General features: G+C 40.6%; 1 protein-coding gene across 8 annotated transcripts in view; it reads left to right on the top strand.

Moving 5' to 3' along the window:
• The window catches only part of Btrc (beta-transducin repeat containing E3 ubiquitin protein ligase), a 178,720-nt gene that overhangs the window by 53,751 nt on the left and 100,884 nt on the right, over nt 1-24,085 (top strand). For 6 of the 8 annotated variants that reach the window (XM_040743818.1, XM_005063534.4, XM_013115308.3 and 3 more), the window contains one exon: nt 11,986-12,093. The exons of the other annotated variants lie outside the window; for them this stretch is intronic. In XM_040743818.1, coding sequence (XP_040599752.1) covers nt 11,986-12,093 — 108 coding nt within the window. The remainder of the gene's footprint in view (nt 1-11,985; nt 12,094-24,085) is intronic. 8 annotated transcript variants of the gene reach the window in all.

Below are 24,085 nucleotides of genomic sequence, written 5' to 3'. Positions count from 1 at the left end.
AATGATTGATGTGTATGGAAATCTTTTTTTTTTCCTTGTTTTATTTTGTCTTTTTGTTTTTCAAGACAAGACTTTTCTCTGTATAGCTTTGGCTATCCTGGAACTCGCTATGTGTAGACCAAGCTGGCCTTGAAGTAAGTGTGTGAGAGAGAGAGAGAGAGAGAGGGGAGGGGAGGGGAGGGGAGAGGAGAGGAGAGGAGAGGAGAGGAGAGGAGAGGAGAGGAGAGGAGGAGAGGAGAGGGAGAGAGAGAGAGGAGAGAGAGGGAAATCAAAGGACATTTTTTGAAGTCAGTTCTCTCTTTCTTCCATGTGGGTCCTGGGGGTTTGAACTCAGATTATCAGGTTTAGTGACAGGCACCTTTATTTGCTGAGTCATTTCATTGGGCCCTTCGTTAGCTCCTGTATTTCAAAAGTGCTAACCCTTGTGTTGAGATTGTACTATCCCTTGGCTTAGATTCAACCCTCTTCCTAAAAGTTTCTCACGTCTGTCTCTTTTCACATATATACATTTGGTTTTTCTCCATTCTGTTTGTCATTCTGTTATAGTTGGTCAGTTAAAGTGATATGTATTTAACATATATAACATGTTTTCATACATAGTCATTGTGAAGTGTTTGCCACAATCAAGCTTACCAACATACCGGTAACATTAATAGGATATATTTAGTATCTTTGATTTTTGTAGTAACAAGTCTGGGCACAGATGACCTGGGTTCTCTGCTTCAAGAGCTCTCACAGGGACAAAAGTGTTGGTCAGGGCTGTTGTCTATTTGAAGTCTTGATTGAAGAAGACTGACTTCCCAAGCTTTCAAGGTAGTTGCCAGAATTCTTTTCTTTTAAGAGCTATTGGACTGTGAGTCTCAGTTCTTGTCTAATTGTTGAATGAAGGCCATCCTTCATTCCTTGCCACATGGACCTCTTCAGTATGACTGCTCGCTTTGTTAAATCATGCAAGCCAAGTCTTTAGGAAGATGGCAGTTAACGTTTTGTAACCTAATCATGGCTAATGGCATCTGATTACCTTTGCCATACTCCTTTAGAAGTGAGGTTTTAGGACCCACCCATACAAGGGAATGGGTTAAACAAGGGCATAGATATTGGGAGGTAGAAGCCATTAGGGGAGCATGTTAAAGTTTGCTTGCCATGATCATAATCTGTTAACACTGTTTAATTTGATGTTCAGATTGTTATGTATATATTGGAATTTCTTATGTAAAAATCTACTGACTTTAACCTGGAGGGGTGAGAATGAAAATTAATTATATTATTATTATTGGTTTTCTTTTTCGAGACAAGGTTTCTCTGTGTAGTCCTGACTACCCTGGAACTCAACTCTGTAGACCAGGCTGACCTTGAGCTAACAGAGATCCACTTGCCTCTGTCTCCTGAGGATTAAAGGCTTGTGCCACAGCTCAACAGTATATATTATTTTTAAAAGCACTTTTAACCAGTGTGTCTGCACTTATACATATATATGTAATCATTGCAAGGGTGTGTGTGTGTGAGAGAGAGAGAGAGGGTGAGGGAGAGGAGAGAGGAGGGAGACAAGAGAGATGAGAGACTCATGCCAAGGCACATGTATGGAGGTTACAGGACAACCTCAGGTGTTGGATATATCGTCCACCTGTTTGAGACAGGATCTTTCTCATTGTTTGCAGTTGGGTATGCCAGGCCAGCTGGCCAATGGTCTTTGGGGATTCTCCTGTCTCTGCCTTCTGTCTTGCTGTAGAGCTTTGGGATTGCAGACCCTGGGCTATCATTTCCAGCTTTTCTTGGGTGGTGTGAACTCAGGTCTTCAAATGCTTACTGCTTGTTATATTCCTAGCTCATGTTAAAGGTCTTCACTCAAGCTTTCGTGCCATCTCTTTCTACTCATGTACTAGAGATTTACTTTCCCATCCTAGTCATGATTTCAAACTGCTCTCCCAACTAGAGTCAGTGTCCATTTCTGCCACGTCTGGTTTCTCAGGGTTTTTTCATGTATATTTTTTGTATTTATGTATGTGAATGTATGTGAATATGTGTCTGCATATATGTGCTCATGGACACCAGAAGAGAGTCTTAGATCCCTTGGAACTGGAGAAATAGATGGTTGTGAGCCACCTTGTGGGTGCTAGAGAGTGAACCCAGGTCCTTAGTAAGAACAGTAAGGATTCTTGTATTAGTCAAGGTTCTCTAGAAAAACAGAAATTATATAATGAATAATATGTATATTAATAATAAATCATATTATGGGATTTATTAGAATGACTTATAGGTTGTGATCCAGCTAGTCCAACAATGACTATCTACCAACAGAAGGTCCAAGAATCTAGTAGTTGTTAGGTCCATGGGGCTGAATGACTCAGCTGGTCTCCAGTGTATGCTGGAATCCTGAAGAAGTCGTCTCTAATACCAGTGAGTGAGTGAACTTGCTAGGGAGAGCAAGAGCCAGAGCAAGCGGCAAAGAGAGCAATCGTCCTCCTTCCATGGCCTTTACATGGGCTGCCAGCAGAAGGCGTGTCACCTCAAAGATCCAAGTTAGAAATGGGTCTTCCCACTTCAAATGATTTAATTAAGAAAGAAATCCCCCTAGACACAGGTGTGGGGGGGACCTTGGTCCTGCCTCAATGATATGAAGGGACAGACTTAGACTTCCTAGGGGAGGCCTTACCCTTCCAAGGAGCAGAAGAGAGGTGGGGTGTAGGGGCATGGGGGGAGAGGAGGGAGGGGGAACTGGAATTGGAATGGAAAAATTAAATTAATAAATTTAAAAAAACTGCAGGGATCTGAAAGGACAGAGAGCTTTTGATTAGGTTTATGATTAATTTATGACACCCAAGAACATGGATTTTGCAGAGAATCTCAGTGAATGAATGTTTGCTAATAGACATGTTTACTAATTGTGGAAATCTATTTTCCTGAGAAGTGGGCTGTTCATTGTAATGTTGGAGAAAGGGGCAAGTTAACAGTCTTTTTTTTTTTTTAAGTGTTCATGAAGCAATAAAAAAAGAAAGAAAGAACCAGTAAATGCCTGACCTACATCCCCCAAAAAAAGAAAGGAAGAAAAGCCCTTCACAGGTGTGCCCAGCCATCTGGGTTTTAGTTAATTCCAGGTGTAGTCAAGTTGACAGCCAAAAATAACCATCATAATTCTTAGCCTCTGAGACATCTCTCTAGCCTGTCATTCGGGTTTTAAATACTGGAGTTATTTCTTATTTGTCCCCGTCTTTTCTTGTCATTTGTCATTGAGTCTTCTTCCCCGCCCCACGATTTCATGCCCATTAGTTTGCTGATTACAACAGTTTTATCAGTGGACCTCACTTCTCTAGGTTCTGTAGGTCCTAAACCCCTAAACTATCATTGGCTTCCTATTTCTTAGTAAATTATGCAATTCTATGTGTGACTTCCAAAATGCCTTCCCTGTTTTCTTTTTTGAAACAAGTTCTTAGTTCAGGCTAACCTACCTCAAATTTACAGCATGAAAGTGCCATTTTTTTCAGTTTTTTTATTTCATTTTTCATTCCAACCACAGTTCTTCCTCCCACACCTTCTCCAGTTCCCCCTCATCTCCCCCCTTCAGCCCATCTCCCTGCATCCACTTCTCCCAAAGGGTAAGGGCTCCCATGGGGAGTCAACAAGGCCTGGCACATTGAGGCAGGACCAAGCTCCTCCCCCCTGCATTAAGGCTGTGCATGGCATCCCACCATAGGGAATGGACTCCAAAAAGCTAGCTCATGCACCAGGGATAGATCCTGCTCCTACTGCCAGGACCCCCACTCAGATAGTTCAAGCTACACAGCTGCCTCCCACATGCAGAGGGCCTATTAGGTCCCACGGAAGCTCCACAGTTGTAGGTGTAGAGTTGATGAGTTTCCACAATCTTGGTTCAGCTGTCTCTGTAGATTTCTCCATCATGATCTTGACCTTCTTTGCTCATAAATTCCCTCCTCCCTGTCTTTGGCTGGATTTCCCGAACTCAGCCTGGTGCTTGGTTGTGGATCTTTGCATCTGGTTCCATCAGTTACTGGATGAGGGCTCTATGATGATAGTTGGGGTATTCATCAATCTGATTGCAGGGGTAGGCCAGTTCACCCACCCTCTCCACTATTGCTAGGAGTCTTAGCTGGGGTCATCCTTGTAGATTCCTGGGAATTTCCCTAGCACTAGGTTCCTCCCTAACTCCATAATGGTTCTCTCTAGCAAGATATCTCTTTCATTGTCTCCTCTCTGCCCCTCCCCCAACTCATGTTCTCATTCCTCCTCCCCTCCCCTGTACTACCACTCCCCACCTCAAGTTTACCTAGGAGATCTCATCTAATTCCCCTCCCAGGGCAATTCCTGCATCCCTCTTAGGGTTCTCCTTGTTACCTAGGTTCTCTGGAGCTGTGGACTGTAGTCTGCTTATCCTCTGCTTTACATATTAGTATCCACTTACGAATGAATACATACCGTGTTTGTCTTTCTGAGTCTGGGTTGTCTCACTCAGGATGTTTTTTTCTAGTTCCATCCATTTGCCTGCAAATTTCGTGATGTCATTTTTTCTTTAACGGCTGAGTAATACTCCATTATGTAAATGTACCACATTTTCTTTATCCATTCTTTGGTTGAGGGGCATCTAGGTTATTTGCTTGTTCTGGCTATTATGAATAATGCTGCTATAAACATTGTTGAGCAAGTGTCCTTGTGGCATGATTGAGCATCCTTTGAGTATATGCCCAAGAATGATATCATTGGATCTGGAGCCACTTTGGAAATCAGTGTGGAGATGTACAGAAAATTGGGAATCAACATACCTAGAGTGCCATTTTTATGTACAGTTTACTACATAGAATATTGTACTTTAGAGCCTCTTTACCATTTGCTAGGTACCTCTCACCTTTTGGTAATTGATTAACCTTCCTTTACCAGAGGTTATACAGGTGAATGAATTAGTGAATTATGAAAATATTTAATCTAACACATGCCTTGCACTCTAGTTGACTTAATCTGCATAATAACCAGTGAGTAGTATCAGTAGCATAACTATTCTGTAATGTTGCTGGTGTGTACTTTGTACTGTTATCTGATGATTAAGGGCACATTTTTTGAATGTTTACCATGGCCAAAGTAAGATTTTTATAACAAAAGAAAGTTTATTTAGAGATTATGGTTTTAGAAAGTTAGAGTCCATGATGAATGAGCATAGGCAGCAGGGACAGGCAGCTAGGGCAGCAGCAGATAGCTTACATCATGAACTGCAAGTAAGAGGCAGAGAGCATAGTGGGGATTTTAAAGACATGAATCATATCCTGAGGAACAATTTAGGCAATCTAGGAGAGGAGGCAAATGCGTTATTCACATATAGTGATATTGCTGCAATAGAACTAAAGACTATGTCTGAACTTTTAAAAAGTAATTTACTGACTTTTATTTCATGTGCATTCATCTTTGCCTGAATATATGTCTGTATGAAGGTGTCAAATCCCCTGAAATTGGAGTTACAGTTAGGAGCTGCCATGTGGGTACTTGGAGTTGAACCCCGGTCCTCAGGAAGAGCAGCCAGTGCTCTCAACCACTGAGCCATCTCTGCAGCCCCTATGTCTGAACTTTTCTAAATATTGAAAAAACAAAACATTGACAGCACCTACCTTTTAACACAACCAAGTGTTATATGCTTTTTTCTTGTGGTTACTGTTTGTGTTAGTTTATCTCCCTAAAATAGAGTATCAATTAGGGTGTAGCTTAGAATGTTTGCTTATCATACTCAAGGCTCTGGTTTCAGATCCCAGCACTGTGCTCACACTGGGAATATGTGCATGTGCGCGTGTGTGCGTGTGCACGTGTGTATGAGCACAGAGTGGGGAATTAAATGGAGTGTAGATTCCATGGAAATAGTGCTTGATGAACCTACGAGAGACAGTCAAGTGCGAGGGAGGAGTGAAGGCTCTGGGTTCCCAGGGTGGATTTGTGCCTGTGAAGACGATGGGCATGTGATGCTGTACTCTTGAAACACCATACCCCTTCCATTGCAACACTTCAGTCTTCTCTCTCAATCTTTGATTTACTAGAAACTCGATTAGCACCCCTTCTATTTTGCGTAGACTTTTTAATTTTTTTAAAAGATTTTAAGTTATGCATATGTGTGTGGGAGAAAGTATGGGTATGTGCACGTGAGTGTGGATGGAGTCAGAAGAGGTAGTTGGATCTTCTGGAGCTGGTGGTTGTGAGCTGCCTGTGGGTGCTGGGAAATAAACTCTAGTCTCCTGCAAGAACAGCAAGTATTCCCAACTGCTGAGCCACAACTCAGCCTGTGTGTGTGTGTGTGTGTGTGTGTGTGTGTGTGTGTTTATACACACATATTTACACATAGTATTTTAAAAAGATTATTATATATTTTATATATATGACCATTTTACCTACTTGTGTGCCTCGTGCCAACAGAGGCACCTGGAGCTATGGACACTGGAAACCCAACCTTGATCCACTGAACCGTTTCTCCAGTCCCCATATATGTGTTTTAAAAGCTGATGGAGTCTGTTTAAATAAAGTATTGCAGTGCTTACCTTTCTCCAGTTTTTAAGAATGTTTTTAGTTTGAATTTTATTTTTACTTACTGTTTTGTCCATGTGTGCATGTGCCATGTTCTCCTGGGATGGACCTCAGATCTTCACTCTAAGGCTTGCTCACCAAGCACTTTTACCTGCTGAGCCATCTCCTCAGTCTGCCTTGCTCCGGTTTTGCCGAGCACAGTCATCTGGGGTGAGGTTAGAGGGAAAATGAGCTGAAGAGACAAGTATGTGCCCTGCAGAGATCTGTGTTTACACAGGATGAGATGAAATCTATTAACTGACTTTGGAGCTTCTGAGATTACATAGGAAAATCATTTAAGGAGTGTGTCGTTCCAGAGTTCTTTCATGATTAGTAAAAGTTAAATATTTAAATGTGGGAATGTAGTTGTAGTTGCTGGATTGACACCCCTACTTCCTTTCTGTTTATTTAAAGAAATTAAGGGTTTGGTGTCCGGCTCAGTGGCAAAGTGTTATCTTTGAATGGCCCTGGGTTTGATCCTCAGCAAAAGAGTTGGGAGGGTGGGAAAAGTTTAGAATTTAAATATAACTTGCAAAGAGAAAAACTATGTGCTTATAAAAGTATTAGCCTGAAGACCAGGCCTGGTCTTGCTATAGAGCCCAGCGTGACCCAGCCTCTGTCCTTAGCTTTCCACGAATTGGGATTACTGGCATGTGCCACCATACCTGGTTTTTCAAATATTTTTTCAGGCCAGGGGATAGAACCTAGGGCCTCACACACTATGAAAGCACTGTACCTCTGAGCTGTTTCCCCAGCTCCTTTTAATCTTTCTCTTTTAGAGATGGTATTACTAAGTTGCCCAAACTGGCCTTAAACTCACTCCATAGATCAAGCAGATCTGGAATATGTGATCCTCCTGCATTAGCCTCCAGTAGCTGGGATCCCAGGCCCAACAGTTCCATCAAGGGCAAAGTATATTAAATGATGGACAGAACATGTATTATGTCTTTGTTTAAAACTGATCCATAAAAATGGCCTGCAGGGCACAGAGTGCCTATGGTCATGACAGCCAAAATGGCATTGCTTTCTACTTTCATTGCTCAAATTTCCTTTGCCTTTTCTCTCCCTTCATTTTAAAAATGTTCTTAAATATGAAGGGAAACAGCTAAAGTTAGAGCCTATTCCATTTATTTTGTAATGATCTGTTTTCCTCAAAGATTTAAGCAGCATTTACCAGTATGAATAAGATTAATTATTACAATATAAACCAATTTGAAAATTGGTTTTTAAATTGAGCCATAATATGTAAAACCTTATGGCAATGTGCAAATCTGACTATATTCAAGTACAGTTTTCATACCCATTCCAATTGTCTTGTAATAATCAAGAATGCATCCTCTGTGTGGTGTTTGAAAGTTAATACTATTTTGGAAATCACACTGGTATACATAGTGGCTTTCCTGGGTGTATGTGGCTCATTATTGATCATAATTTTATTTTGAAATTTCAGTTTAAGGAGACAGGGTAAGCCCCATTCAGATTTTTAGTGATTAGAGGAGTTTTGATGGAGGATTGGAGAGAATGAAGAAGACTGTTAGAAGAAACAACATTGGAAGAAGCTCAGATCAAGTGATAGTAAAAATTAGCACAGATTTGTATGGAAACAGAAGAGGCAAATAATTCCTAGGAGGAATGCCTTCAAAACTTAACCATGAAGCTCTCACAAATACAAATAATTTTGTGCATTGTAATGAGAAAGGAGAGTCCTAGGGCTTTGGCCGAATTCTAGACCCAGTGGCATCTAGTGTGCATTGGGCAGAGGGAGGGCTGGCATGTGTGAGTGCTGCCTCTTCTGACAGCCGTCTTCCAGGCTTCCTGTTCCCTCCATTGTTTCCTTTTCCACCTTGTATTCTTTTTTATGCATATACACATACATACACACTTTCACCTTTTCTACCTCTCATTAATATTGAAATACTTCTTCAGAATGACACTCCTTTTTTACCCATCAGCTTTAACTAAACACTTAATAATATACCATGTCTCTAAGGAATAACACAATAGTAAGTCTTAAGTTCCTTTATATTAGGCATCTTTAATGTGTAGGGATTTAATGCTGGTGGAATTTTGTTAGACTGTAAGTTCCATGAAGAAAAGGGTTTTGTTTGTTTGATGCCATTTTGCTAATAACTGGCTGTCATGGAATTCACTGTGTAAACTCAAGCTGATTGTCAACTAGAGGCAGTCATCTTGCCTCGGCCTCTCAAGTTCTGGGGTTACTGTTGTAAGCCACCATACCTAGCCAGGAAAGGAATTTTTCTTAAAGGCTAGGAATATAACTTGGTGGTAGAGGGCTTGTCTAGCACGCATAAAGTTCTGGCTCCATCGCAGGTAGTACCAAAAAGGGGAAGGAACTTTCTTTTTGTCCATTGTTATATCTTATGTCCAGAATAAGAAAGACGCTCAATAAATACTTACTGAATAAATTAAGACATTAGCCTTAAGAGAAATTTAATGAAATTTAGGGAAATTATTTCAGTGGAGCATTCTTTTGTTTGAGTTTTTTGAGACAGGATCTCACTATGTAGCCGTGGCTCACTTGGAGCTCAGTAGATGAGACAGGCTGGCTGGGAGGAAGGGTGGGAGTCACTACTCCTGGCTTCCATGAAGCATACTTTTTTTCCAATTAAATTTTCTTTGAGATTTTATTTTTGTTTTGTGTATATGGATATTTTGCCTGCCTGCATGACTGCGCACCACGTGTGTGCAGTGCCTGTGGAGGCCAGAAGAGGGCATCAGATTTTGTGGGACTGGAGTTGCAGTCATGTAAGTTCTGGGGATTGAACTCCAGGCTTCTGGAGGATGCTCTTAACAGCTGATCCATCTCTCCTGCCCAAGTAAAGCATTCTTGGTTCCTCGGTGCAGGGCAGTGATTCTCGCACCTGTCCCCTTTGTTCTCTTCTCCCAGGATGAGTATTTCAAGTGCCAGGATCAGCTGGGTAGGTCTGAAATTAGTAAATGTAGTGCCAAGGAGACACAGACCTAAATGGTAGCTGTAGGGGGCAGAAGTAAAGAGTATGGGAATTGCAAATTTGAATGTGTTAGGGCTCAGATAGACATTTGAGTAGAATACCAAAGTAGTTAAATAGCTAAAGTTCCAGAGCCAGCTAAAAGGATAGAGAAGGCAAGTTGATAAAGGCAGTGAGAGCAAATCAGATTGGTAGTGTGCTTGATTTCATATAGCCAAAGACAACTGTCCATTCAGTTGCTGTTTGTAAAATGGGTTGTAGTGTAGGGGAGAGCTCATGTACCCGAGATACTGGTCACGCCCATTTGGGGCGTGGACAGAGGGACATGGGAAAGGCAAGAGATATATAGGAGAAAAAGAAGGTAAAAGCTCTGTTGAATCCTTGCCATGGTTTCGTGTAAGTGTTTGCTCTCTCTAAATAAATATCTAGACCCCCTTTCTAATATTAGTTGCGCGGATCTGTTCAATCTTCATTGTAGCTTGAGGTAAAGAAACTCTGGAGTACTGAATAGAATTCAGGGTGATGTCACTGTGACTTGTGTTGTCTGGTGATGCCATTAGCAGACACCCTTTGAAGTCCTCCATCCCTACTTTACGATGTAGGGATGATGAAGGCAGCACAGGAGTTCTAGGAAGCAGTAGGTATGGATTCTAGGCCCTGCTTTCTGTGCTATTTTCTAAATTCTTGAGTGTGAATAGACAAGTACTGTAAAATGAGGAAAATGATAGTAAGCAGGAGTCTAGACTGGATCATTTTTGGAGCTTAGCAATCGTTATCCTTCTTTGAATTATAGACAGTGAGTAGGGAATACTGTATCTTGCATCCCATTGCTAATCTCTGCTAATTATTTAAAGAAGTAAAAAACCAGAACGTTATCTCACATTCTGTAAAAAATTTTCTTGTGAATAAATGACTTATCTATTTTAAAATATGTATACATTGAGTGTGGTTAGCTATTTAGTATTTTAGCTGTTACTATTATTATTTTGATTTTTTCGAAACAAGGTTTCTTTGTGAAGCCTTGGCTGTCCTGGAACTCCCTCTGTAGACCAGGCTGGCCTTGAACTCACAGAAATCCACCTTCCTCTGCCTCCCCAGTACTGGATTTAAAGGTGTGTGCCACCACTGCCTGGCCTATTTTAGCTGTTATTAAACTATCATAGTGCTCAGGCTAATGGACAAAACTTCATCTGGAGCTACATTTAGAGAAACATGAAGAATGTAGGGTTCATTCTGCCATACGCAGTCTCTTCTGGAACGAAGCAGAGCTCAGGGAGATGGCTCAGTCAGTAAACTGCATGCTAGGCAAACATGAGGGCCTGAGCTCCATCTCTAGCATCCATGTTAAAAAACAAACAAGCAAGCCACCTGAGCGTGTGATGTGCTCTTGTAAGGCAGAGACAGGAGGATCCCTGGCGTTTGCTGGTTAGCCAGCCCTGTCTAGTCAGAAAGTTCCAGGTTCTAGTGAGAGACTTCATCTCAGAGAACAAGGTGGATGGCTCCTGAGGAAAAACACCTGACCTCTGCATGCACATGCACACATGTGTGCAACTACCCCTAGCCTCAAAGCACAATAATACTAACAGTAGTGCCATTAGAACTGGCACCTTTCGCCTACTGAATGCACTCTATTCTCTCCTGTAATTTCCTTGCTGAAGGTTCTTTGTACTGTGGCATTCAGAGACCCTGCTCTTTTCCCCCTGTGGTTTTGTTTCTGTTTAGATTGTTTCTTGCCCCACCTCCTTTAATTCATCTGGAAAAATGGAGAGGCGGCTGCTGTGGTTAACTGTGCATTTTGGCTAATGAATAACAGGCTAACAGAATACATAAAGCATATGTAAACTATGCAAAGTTAGTTGCTGTACAATGCTTTTTCTTAAAAAAAAAAGATTCTCATGTGGTATTTTGTTTTCTAATTTACCATTCTTTAATATTGTAATGCTACCACAAAGTTTTTCTTTTCTGCTTAGTCTGTATAATATTTCATCTTATGCTGAATTTATAGAAGATGGTTAAGGTCCAAAGAGGAAATGAATCAGTCAATTATATTTAAGAAGTTTGTTTCCTAGTTCAGATGTATTTGTAAAACAGTAGAGACAAATTTTATGGAATACTTGGTTTTTGGACCTCTAACTTTTTTTTTCTCTTTCTTGCCTTTTGGCTACTGGTGCCTTTTGAGTTTCTCCAAGGTTAGAATCACCGTACTTTATGTTCCTTGAAATGTTTCTATTAGCTGGGAGTGGTGGCATTTGGGAGGTAGAAGCAGGTAGAGTGCAACCCGATGTCCATAGCAAGCTCCAGGCCCACTAAGGCTACATAGTGAGACTGTGTCTCACACCCACCCCAGGGTTTCTATCATAAAGGCCAGCGACAGCTTGAATATTGCTTTCAGCCAACCCTTGAAAATTCCTGTAATCTGCCATCCTGTCTCCTACTGTCCCGTCTCATAGTTGTCCTCTCTCTGCAGTGCTCTATGCCCAGGTCTCTGTGGCTGGGCTGCTCCAGCCTGGCGGACAGCATGCCTTCGCTGCGATGCCTGTATAACCCAGGGACTGGCGCACTCACAGCTTTCCAGGTACTTTCTCTGTCTCTGTGGGTTATTGGTGGGTATATGTGTCTAATCCATTAGCATATCCTTCCTTCTTTCCTATGCCTTACTTACACCCTGCTCTTCTCCTTGAGACACTCGGTATTTCTTTAATGACTAACTTTTAATGTAGACCCAGACTTAATCCATTTTTAAAACATCTTTATCACAATTGGTTTGTCAAAATAGACATAGCACAACTTGATGTTGGGTTTCAGATCTTGCAGAAGTATGATACTAATTTTTAAAATAATCTAAATAACAATTCAGATTGTACTGTTTACTCTGGACCTTCATAAGGTCAAATCATGTAATTAGGTGATTGAAATTAGATGCACAAATATGTTTTTCTTGTGATGACTATGTTCAGAATGCTTGGGTTACTATGCTACTATCCATGTGTGTTTAATTTATCAGAACTGTTTGTTACGTGTATCTTAAAGATGGTTTCTGGTTTCATAGTGGGATAAATGTAGACATGTAGTTCATTTTGAGACAGTCCAGTTGGTCTTAAAGATTGATGGGCTATAGCTCTTCTCAGTCTTTCTTAGAGGACAGGCGGTCAGTTCCACGATGTAGGAAAAGCTATAGAAGAAGAGAATGGAACAGTGGAGAGGAAAATGAAAGAACTTGGTGCTCAGAGCTTAGATTAAGGTATCATGAATGATTGTTTTCTTGGTAGAAGTGTTAGCTATCCACTTCAGGTATTTGTGTTTATCATTTTATAATAATATAAAATGGTCTTTTTTTCCTTTTGTGTATATCTTAGTTTTATTTACATATATGCATGTGCAGGCGCCTAAAGAGGCCAGAAGCAGGTGTCAGATTCCCTGAAGCTGTTGTGTATAGTCAGTTGTGAGCCACCAGGCATGGGTTCTGGGACCCAAACGCAGGTCCTCTGGAAAGAGCTTTGAGTGTTCCAGCTCCCCAAATTTCTTTTTTTATTTTGTGTGAGTGTGTGAAAGGACCAGGCTCTGTGGAATAGGCTAGTCTCAAAGCTGGAACTACAGGAGTGAGCCACATGCCCAGCTATTTACCTAGTTGTTTTTAGCCTATACAGTTCATTATCTGTTGAGAGGAAATTCACAGACACGCTGTAACTAAACAAAATGTTGAAGTACCCATGGTTAAATCTTTAGGAAAGGAAGTCAGTGCTGATAGGTTCTGGTCTTCAGCAATATTATTTTAGCAGTGATCATGTTGGAGACTTTAATTTTCCTTTTATAGTTTAATGTTAATCTTCCTTTGCTTATACTCTAAAATAGTAAAGTATGTTGACTCTAAAAATAGGTAAATCTTTTAAAATAACATTGTCACTGTTTTAGTTAGGGTTTTTAATTGCTGTAAAGAGACACCATGACCACAGCAATTTTTAAGAAAGATTTATTTATTATGTATGCAGTATTCCATCTGTATGTTTGCCTGCACACCAGAAGAGGGTATCAGATCCAATTATAGATGGTTGTGAGCCACCATGTGATTTCTGGGAATTGAACTCAGGACAGAAGGAAAAGCAGTCAATGTTCTGATCTCTGAGCTATCTCTCCAGCCATGACCACAGCACTATTTTACAAAGGAAAACATATAATTAGGACTGACTTATAGTTCAGAAGTTTAGCCTATTTTTGCTGTGGTTGGAAGCATGGTGGCACACAGCAGATGTGGTACCAAAGAGATACATGAGAGTTCCACACCTGGGCTAGCAGTGAATTGGGGGAGGGGACAGAGAGAGAGGTGGGGGGAGGGAAGGAGTGAGAGACAGACAGACAGACAGACAGACAGACACTGGGCCTGACTTGAGTATTTGAAACCTCAAAGCCCACCTTCAGTAACACACTTCCTCCAAAAGGCCAGATGTCCTGATAGTGCCCCTCCCTGTGGGCTTGGAGGATCATTTTCATTCAGACCCCACAGTCAGTCACTCGTAGTATGATCTTTTGTTTACTCTGATGCTCTTTTTCCAATTCTGTTAAGTGATGACTGGAGACATGGGTGGATACATGGTAATAGTTGTTGCTTTTATCATCATCATCATATGTATTGTTGCTGTGTTAGAGAGTATGTATGATAATCTGAGAGTATCCATTCATCTCAGAATGAATTGTCTTATTTAATTTGGTTTTGTTGTTGTTGTCTTTTAACTATATCCTGCTGAAGAAGGTATTGACCTAATTAAGAACTCAGAGTCTAACCTATTGCTGATTTTGAGTTTTCTGTTTTTTTTTTTTTGTAATGTTACTGTTTTGTTTGAGACAGAATATTGCTTTATAACCCAGGCTGGCCTGGAACTCTAACTCGTCCTGCCTCAGCCTTCTGAACCCTGGAATTAGAAGTGTGTATCACCAAGTCCGTCTAACCTTTTGGCTTTTAGGTGGTTGCATTGAGTTTAACCAGCCTGTCAAGTCTGAGGGAATAGGCTCTTCAAGACTGACCTCACTTTAGGTGCATTTAGGGGCTCCACAGTCACTCTCAAGGTTAATAATCTGTTTGGAAATATTTAAAGAATTTACTAAAAGCAGTAATACACTTTATTAACAGGAAAAGGATACAGGTTAAACTTGTCCAAAGGAGACATCCAAGTGCCAGAGAGATGGCTCAGTGGGTAAGAATTAGTGAGCTGAATTCAATCCTTGGATCCCACGAGGTAGCAGGAGACAACTTACTCCCCGTCTTCAGATGTACGCGTGTGTGCACACACACACACACACACACACAACACACACACACACACACTCACAAGTAACATTTCTTTTGTGTGTGTGGTGTTTGCCTGCGTATATGTCTATGTACCACATGCATTCAGTGCTTGCAGAGGCCAGAAGAGGGTGCTGGATCCCCTTTGACAGGAGTTACAGATAGTTGTGAGTATAAATAGTGCTTTTAACCACTGAGCCATCTTTCCAGCTCTAAATAAATAATTTTAAAGAAATACTTAATTAAAACAAAGCAACAAGCAAAAACCCAGAAGAGACACATAGGAAAGGCTCTTGGAGGAGTTGAAATGTAGAAATCTTTTTTCTTTTCCTTTCTTTTTTTCTTTTCTTTTTGAGACAGGGTTTCCCTGTGTAGCCCTGGCTGTCCTAGAACTCTCTGTAGACCAGGCTGGCCTCAAACTCACAGGGATCTGCTTGCCTCTGCCTCTCAGTGCTGAGATTAAAGGTGTGTGCCACCCCAGCCTGGTGAGATGTAAAATCTTTAATCACCCTCTTTCCATGGAACCATGGATAGTATTATAGTCTCCCAGCCACAGTGTGTGGTAATACCAACCTCCAAAGTTATATTTATTAAGACTTACTCGCTTACTGCCCACATGGCTGGCTTTTAGTCTCCAGCCCATCCCTGTAGGCCGCACTGAAGCCTATCTCCTCTTGGTGTTGAAACTGATACAGTGTGACTTCAAGCTTTCAGTGTAGACTGTATTTTCAGTATCTAAAGTTAGTTCCCAGGCAAGCAGAGACCCTTCTGTCAGCAAGAAGTTAAGAAGCCGAGAGACCACCTCTTGGTAACCAAGGGCAAAGCCCAGATTTCTTTGTGTCATAGGTGTCATAATCTGTTCTGGGAATGCAATGAGACCTGTTTATCCTTGTGTATATAGAAGCCAAATTTTATTTAATATTTAATAGTTATATATGTGTGTGTGATTTTTTTTATATTTATATTGTGAAATGAGCAAGAGAGCTATGAAGCCATATAACCCAAAGGCAAAAATCTCTCCAGACTGATTGAGTCTATAAAGGATGTGTAGAGAGTCCTAGGACTGTTCAGACCTAACTAGAGTTAGAGGTAAGTGGTAAGAGCTTCTTCTTGGTGTGCATAGGGTCCTGCATTCTGTCTCTAGCACCATAGATAACACAAAGTAATCTTGGTCTGATTTCAGAGTTGGGGTAAGAAGGATCAGGTAACCTTTGTTGAGGGGGTGGTGCATTAACCCTGCATAAGACACAGCAACTATTTCAGAGACTACAGAGGAAGCAGTAAGTTACTGAAAAAGATCTAGGGAAGCTATTGATGACCTAATCACTTAGGACTCAGGAACCATGAATAATGATGTGCTGGAATGGTTTGAGCACAAGTTTGACCTGGTTAGATGTGTAGCACTGAGACTATATAGAAGGGTTATTTCAGTAACTGATTCTTTTTGTTGTTGTTTTTTATTTTAAGGAAAGGTCTTACGTAGGCTAGGATGGCCTTGACCTACAAATCCTCATACCTCTTCAAAGTGCCAAGATTGTATGTCTGTACCATCATACATAGCAGTTTTATTGATGGAGAGGACAATTTGCATTCTTTAAAAATTATTGAGGGGACAACTGAAAATGGATAAAGAAAATGTGGTATATTAACACAATGGAGTATTACTCAGTGGAAAAAAACATGGAATCTTGAAATTCGTAGGCAAATGGATGGAACTAGAAGAAACCATCCTGAGTAAGGTAACCCAGTCACAAAAAGACTAACATGGTATGTACTCACTCATAGATGGATATTAGACATAGAGCAAAGGATTACCAGCCTACAAGCCACACCTCCAGAGAATCTAGGAAACAAAGAGGACCCTAAGAAAAACATACAAGGTCCCCCGAAGAAGGGGAATGGGACAAGACCTCCTGAGCAAATTGGGAGCATGGGGGAGGGGGTATAGTTAGGAGAAAGAGAAGCGGGAGTTAGGAAGACATGAGGGACCAGGAAGATTGAATTGGGGGAAGAATAGAGGAGAACTAAACAAGAGATACCTTAAATAGAGGGAAATCTGGCACTAGGGAAATATCCAGAGATATACTAGGATGACCCCCAGCTAAGAATCTAAGCAATAGTGGAGAGGCTACCTTAAATGACCTTCCCCTATAATGATGGCTACCTTACGTGCCATCATAGAGCCTTCATCCATTGGCTGATGGAAGCAGAAGCAGACACCCACAGCTAAACACTGAACTGAACTCCTGGAATCCAGTTGTAGAGAGGGAGGAGTGATGAGCAAAGGGGTCAAAACCATGCTGGGGAAACCTACATAAGCAGATGACCTGAACAAGGAGGAGCTCATGGACCCCAGTCTGACAGCTGGGAAACCAGCATAGGACAGAACCAGGCCTCCTGCACATGGGTGTCAGTTAGGAGGCCTGGGCAGTCTATGGGGCCCCCAGTAATGAAACTGCATTTATCCCTAGTGTACGAATGAACATTGGGAGCCCATTCCCCATAGAGGGATACTCTCTCAACCTAGACACACTGGGGAGGGCCTAGGCCCTGCACCAAATGATGTGACAGACTTTGATGATCCCCATGGAAGGTCTCACCCTTTCTATGGAGCAGAAGAAAGATGGGGTGGGGGTCCGTGGGAGGATGGGAGGGAGAGGGAACTGGAATTGATATATAAAATAAGATTGTTTCTAATTTAAATTAAAAAAGGAAAAAATATTGAGGGGAAGGAAAAGAAGGAGTGGATCTTGGGGAGAGGGGAGGTTTCGGGGAGGAAGTGGGAGGGAAACTGGTCAGGATGTAATATAAGAAAAGAAACAATTAAAAAAGAAGAAGAAAAAATTTTGAGGGACCGTATACTAATTTTATGCATGTAGCTTATTTCTGTGGTATTTGTTGTTTGAAACGAAAGTAGAAAAATATTATTAATTTATTTACAATTATAATAAACCTCCAGAATGTGGAAGTACACACCTGTAATTTCAACAATCTGGAGGCTGGAGGATTGAAAGTTTAATGTCAGTCTGGTTTCATAGCAAGTTTGAAGTAAGTCTGGCCTACATAGATTCCCCCCATAACAACAACAAAAACGTATGTCATGTTAATGTATAGGACTTCCCCCCCCCCCAATAATCTTGACTGTCCTGGAACTTGCTCTGTAAGCCAGGTTGGCCTCAAACTCACAGAGATCCACTTGAGTGCTGAGATTAAAGGTGTGTGCCACCACTGCCCAAACAGGTAATTTTATGAACTATATTTAAAGCATTAATAATGACATTGTTTCATTTTGATACATCTATTGTCTGGAGTAATTAAGGCAGATGAATTTTCATATATGCTTCTGTATTCATTGTTATGCTTTGTTTAAATCATGGGAAGACTGGCCTATACAGATATAAAGTTTAAAAGAGAGGTGCCATGGTCAGGTGGTGGTGGCACACACCTTTAATTTCAGCACTTGGGAGGCAGAAGCAGGCAGATCTCAGTGAGTTCAAAGCCAGCCTGGTCTACTGAGCTTAGTTCCAGGACAGCTAGGTCTGTTACATACACACACACACACACACACACACACACACACACACACACACACACACACACACACACACACACGGCCAGGCTTTTATAAATTGGGACCTAGCCTAAGGCTATATAGCAAGTTTGAGGCCAGTCTGGAGTCCGTGAGCTCCTGTCTCAAAAATATTTATATGAATATGTGTGTGTGTGCTTAAACCTTCTGACTTGGGTATCAAAGAACCAAGAAAAATTCAAATTTTCATTTGTCCTAAAGCAATTCTGAATTAAAGTACAAATCATTCTGAACCATTTCACCACCAGAGCCTTTTCTAGTTTTAATTAAAAGTCAGCAGTAATTTTTAAAAACTTAACATGTTCTCTATATGTTACTACTTTTGAATTTTATTAAGAGGAAATCTTATTTAGAGACTTTGAAATGTGTGTGCATGCATGTATGTGCCTGGTCCCATGGAGTTCAGAGAAGGGCATGAGATCAGGCATCATGTGGCTGCGGGAATCAAACCCGGGTCCTTTGCAAGAGCAGTAAGTGGTTTTAACTTCTGAGCTATCTCTCTAGCCCTCTATAGAGATTTTATTGGGAAGCAAAAGACTAAATTGAGTAGGTTGACTGTTGATTACATCACAGGAGTCAAGATTTCTAATGTAAGCATAGAGAATGCTGCTTATAAGACCAGAAAAAAAGGAAGTGTCGAGGTTGGAAGTTGGGAAGGGTCCTAGGGCCCTGGAGCAGGCTTGCCTGCAGTCTGAGCCTGGCTCTGTTCTTTTACCACTGAGCAATCTCTCCAGCCCCAGTTTTTTCTCTTGAAGGTGATTGTTATTGGGCTGGAGCTGTAGCTCAGTTTGTATAATGCCTTCCTATTATGCATGAGGTTTTGTTTTTGGTCCCCAGCATTTCATAAACCGGATGTGATGGCACATGTCTGTAATTCCAGAAGGACCAAAAGTTCAAGGTCATCCTTGGCTACATATCAAGTTTGAGACCAGCCTGGGATACATGAGATCCTGTCTCAAATAATAATAATAAATAATAATAATTTATAAAATTTTATATAGTGTATTATATAATTGTAAGGTAATATAGTCAACATTATAATATATAATTATAGAAGTTTTAATTATTATTATTAGTTAGTATGCTTGTTTCCATTGGTCTGGGATGACTTCACCATGCATCCATGTATACATAGGCATGTACAGACAAATAATGGTTTGGTTTTCAAATGTTCTTGTTGTTTTTATTCTTACTTTATAAATCAGACATTATTAGCTGTAGAAAATACAAAGAAGCAGAAATAAGAGAAGCAATAGTGATGTCTTCTCAGATATTACCATTTTATCTATGTTAGCTAGTACTTCAGAATCTCACATAAATTATATGCTTGCTCGTGCTGCAGTTACCAGCTGGCATATCTGATGATTCGGACCACTCTTTATCTTGTGGACAGTTGTTTACATGTTTTTAGGTTGCATGAAGTTTGAACTTGGCTTCTATCCCACAACTATTTCCCTCTCACATAATTTTCAGCTATTGCAAAATTTACAGTTCCCTTCAAAGCAAAAACGAGTACAGGACTCCATTTGAAAATAGCAGAGTTTGGCCAAACTCCGATGCAGCCCTGTCTTGTGTTATTTAATCCCTCTTCCTGAGGACCCTACCGCACACTGCTGTCCCACCCTGCCTTTGCCGGTGTGTGTCTGTCTATCTAGACACCTCTGAGTCTTTCAGAGACTGAGCTCAGGGTGAGATGGGAAAACCTTTGTGAGCCTTACTCCTGCTCCTCTCGGGCTAGCCACACATTGTGTCCAGACTATGCAGCAGCGGTGTTGTGCTGCCACAGGGCGACTAGTCTGCTCCATTGTCTGCGTCTTTGTCTTCTGTTAGACTGAATTCTTTGGAGGTTGGACTGTTTTGTTCATTTATTTTTCCATTGTCAAAAGTGATATTTCATACTTTCTGAATTAATGAATGAACAGACCTAGATAATTGGAAGAAAACTATCCAATAACAAATATGTGGTAAGGAAACAGGAGGCATTATATTGCTGGTAGTCCCTTACCATACATATATACAGATGTTCTGCATTCAAAAAGAAATCATGATAATTAAACAGTCATTCTTAACATCACACATTTGCACAGAGAAAGGGAAAACATGCCGAATCTGATTTATGGGAAGTCCTCACATTTTATATATTTGGCTTTCTTACAGCTCACTATGGTGATCCCCTCTGAGTTGGATTCTGTATACTGAATTTGGACTCTTGTTCATGAACAAATGCACATTTCAGGTTATTAAAGACTGGCACTGTCCGCCAACTAACAGTTCAGTTTCAATGATGTCAACATCTTCATCTTCACAGCAGTGTATATTTGGGCAATTATTTGACTGTTTCATTGCAGTTTACCCCTTTTGTAAAAGGATGGAGTAAAATTAAAGTGATGAATGTGATGAGCATCAAGCTGGAGAAAAGTTGAAAATCATCATATTGGCTGAAAATTATCCTTTTAGTCTTGATTAAATCCAATTTTAACCATATGTATGAAATGTTAGAAATATATTTTTGAAAATCATGTCTTCAACATGAGGGAGTGGGGAGATGCTCAGATGGTGTGCAAGCTTGGGGACTTGGGTTCAAATCACAGCATCCACAGAATAGTCAAGTGTGCCTCTCGTAACCCAAACAGTGTGGAGGGTGAGGAAGGGGGATGGCTGACACCAGACAACATGTGTGTGCATGTGCATGCGTATGTGTGTTGTGTGCATGCGCATGCGTGTGTGTGACTGTGTGTGTAACACAAATTATAAAAATATAGTGGAATTATGTTTAGAATATCAGCAACATCGAAATCTAGTGTTAAGTGTATGTGCTTTCATCTTTTATGTGTACTTCCAAGTGTAAAAAGTAGAAATGACCTGAGTTTGCTACAGTTTTGCCTTATTTGGGGAATAATCTATATTGAAGAAGTAACATCTTGGGCTGGTTGTCTTTGCAGCTGCTTGTGTGGTTGTTGAATTATATTTCAAGTTTGTTAATAACACGACCTCTATTGCTGGGTATTTTGACATGTCCAAGTGTAGCTAATGTTCATCTATAGGGTAATGTATGACATTATCTAATGTTTAGAATATGCCAAAATCATCTTGTAAGACAAATCAAATTTCCTTTTTATTTCTCATAATATATATGAAAAATGGAAATCTTGACAAAGTGTTTATTCCTTAGTTTAGATATATTGAATAATAGTGGATTTTCCTTCAGCTGCTTTTACTCCATCAGAACCTCTAATGGCAGAAGGAATAGACAGTGAAGACAGGCACTGCCAGGGATGGAAACCACAGGAAGGGAACTAACTGATGGAAGGAGAGTGGTGGTAGCCTTTGGAGGTGCCCTACCTAAGAAATGATTCTTGCTGTGGATACTTGTCTTATCTGTATTCTCTGAGGAGAGGCGCATGTTGCTTTATATTCTAAGATGTCTTGTTTCCGTGTTTGTGTGTTTGAGGCCATAGTTCCATATGTGTTCTTTTGTATTGTTCAGGGATTATCAGGGTCATTCTGTGACTGGCCATTTATGCCTTCCTTCACTGTTGCTCTATTTCATGTGGTGGTATTTTATTGTTTTGCTTTCCTTTCTTGTGGTTTTTAGACTTGATATGTGGACTGTCAATATAAAAAAATCTTGGTAGATAGGTGATATTTAGGAAACTCTTTGTCATTTATTTAAGCCAGGGTGTTTTATTTTTTCTGCATAGCCTTGGCTATCCTGGAAACTCACTCTGTAGCCCAGGCTGGCCTTGAACTCACTGAGATCTGCCTGCTTCTGCCCCACAAATGCTGGGACAAAAGGTGTGTGCCGCTACCACTTGTAGCCAGGTATTTTAATGCCTTATTTAAAACTAGTGGGCAAGCATGTGAGCAAACCACAAGCATATACACTTGACTGTAGTTCACAGGGTCCTACGAACTGTACGTCTTTACTCTTAGAAGCTGGTGCACATGGGTTTTGATTTTCTGCATATATACTTGACTGTAGTTCACAGGGTCCTACGAACTGTACGTCCTTACTCTTAGAAGCTGGTGCACATGGGTCTTGATTTTCTGCATATATACTTGACTGTAGTTCACAGGGTCCTACGAACTGTACGTCCTTACTCTTAGAAGCTGGTGCACATGGGTCTTGATTTTCTGCATATATACTTGACTGTAGTTCACAGGGTCCTACGAACTGTACGTCTTTACTCTTAGAAGCTGCTGCACATGGGTCTTGATTTTCTCTGTGCATCATATTGAATAGATTTGAGCTTTTCTGCATTCTCACATGCAGTCCTCTGAAGGCCAGATTTATTTTATTTTGAAATAGTTATTTGCAACTGGGATATGGTGGCAGAATTTTGCAGTGTATTTTTTCCTGATGGGGTATCTGTCACCCCCCTTTACGTTCTTAGTTGTACAGTGAAAAGCTGGTGTCTGTTTCTTGGTATGAATTAAGTTACAATTCTGTGCCCTATAAAATTTTCATGAAGAAAGCAAGTGTTCCTTTTCATACATGAACTTTAACTACCAAGTTAAAGTCTTAGCTTGATTGGGTCTAATTTTTTTTGTATGTGTTGGACCAATAGACATAAATAAGAGAAACCATAAGGGGTTAGTAATCTTATATTTTCATGTTCTACATACACCTACTCACCATTTCTAGCTAGTAAATGTAAATCCATTTATAAGCATCAAAAGCTTTATATTTGAATGAAAGCACCTCATTAACTTCATTAAAATGAAGTTGCTGTTGTTAATGTAAGTTCTACCTTTTGAATTAGTCACTGTTTTGTATCAGTTTCTTTACTGATAGTAAACCATAAGGGACATTTCTAGTTTAATACTAATATATTTACCCTAGATTTTTTAAGTGGCAGGTTGTTAATTTTTTAAGCATATCAACTGTAGCATAGTGTAGTCCTTTGAGAGAAATTAGTAAAATGAGGATAAGATGGATACAGGATTCCAACAGCTTGAAAATAACAGTATTTGACCAAAATCTCTTTTGTATTCCCTACTCTGGTTCTATTTCAGTAGTCCTGGAAATGTGCCTATGCACTATTTGCAGTGAGGTTATAAAACTGAATCATGGTTTTGGTGGTGGAAGCCAGAACGTGTGGTTCCAGCACCCCAGCTGGCAGTAAGCTCTCCCTAGGTTTATGAATGTAGTTAGATGGCCCCCAACTGTTTACAAGACAGCGGAGGTGAGATCTTTGATTGACAAGTCAGAAATGCATTAGATCATTCTCTCTGCCATTCTCTGGTTCATGCTGTTAGAAATGTCAGCCTCCAAGTTTGAATGGCAGCCTGAGGGCCTTAGAAGCTTTTTGTTTTCTGAGATGGAAACACAAATTGGATGTGTGCCTGAGCGCTTCATCCTGGGCTGTAATTTCATCTTTTAGCTAAGAACCACAAGGTACACGAGCAAAGCACCCTGTAAACAATAATACTGTGGAAAAAAAATAAACAAGGTCGTGTTTCTGGTACGTTGATCCGATGGTGTCCTGACCTCTATCACGTTGAACATCTCCACTCTGATTGCTGTTCCCTTTGGCATTACAATGAGAGAAGGAGACTGACATAGAGGGAAGATTTAAAGTTGCAGTGTGGTTGCACACTCCTTGTATTGGTCATGAAATATTGAACTGTCAGAATGTGACACTTAGTTTTTAAGCAACCTTTCTTGTTTGAGGTGTTCACAGTTCACTCCTTTCT

Source organism: Mesocricetus auratus, unplaced genomic scaffold, assembly GCF_017639785.1.
Source record: "Mesocricetus auratus isolate SY011 unplaced genomic scaffold, BCM_Maur_2.0 Super-Scaffold_4256, whole genome shotgun sequence".
Classification (NCBI taxonomy): Eukaryota; Metazoa; Chordata; class Mammalia; order Rodentia; family Cricetidae; genus Mesocricetus; species Mesocricetus auratus.
This window is presented reverse-complemented; position numbering and strand designations above follow the sequence as displayed.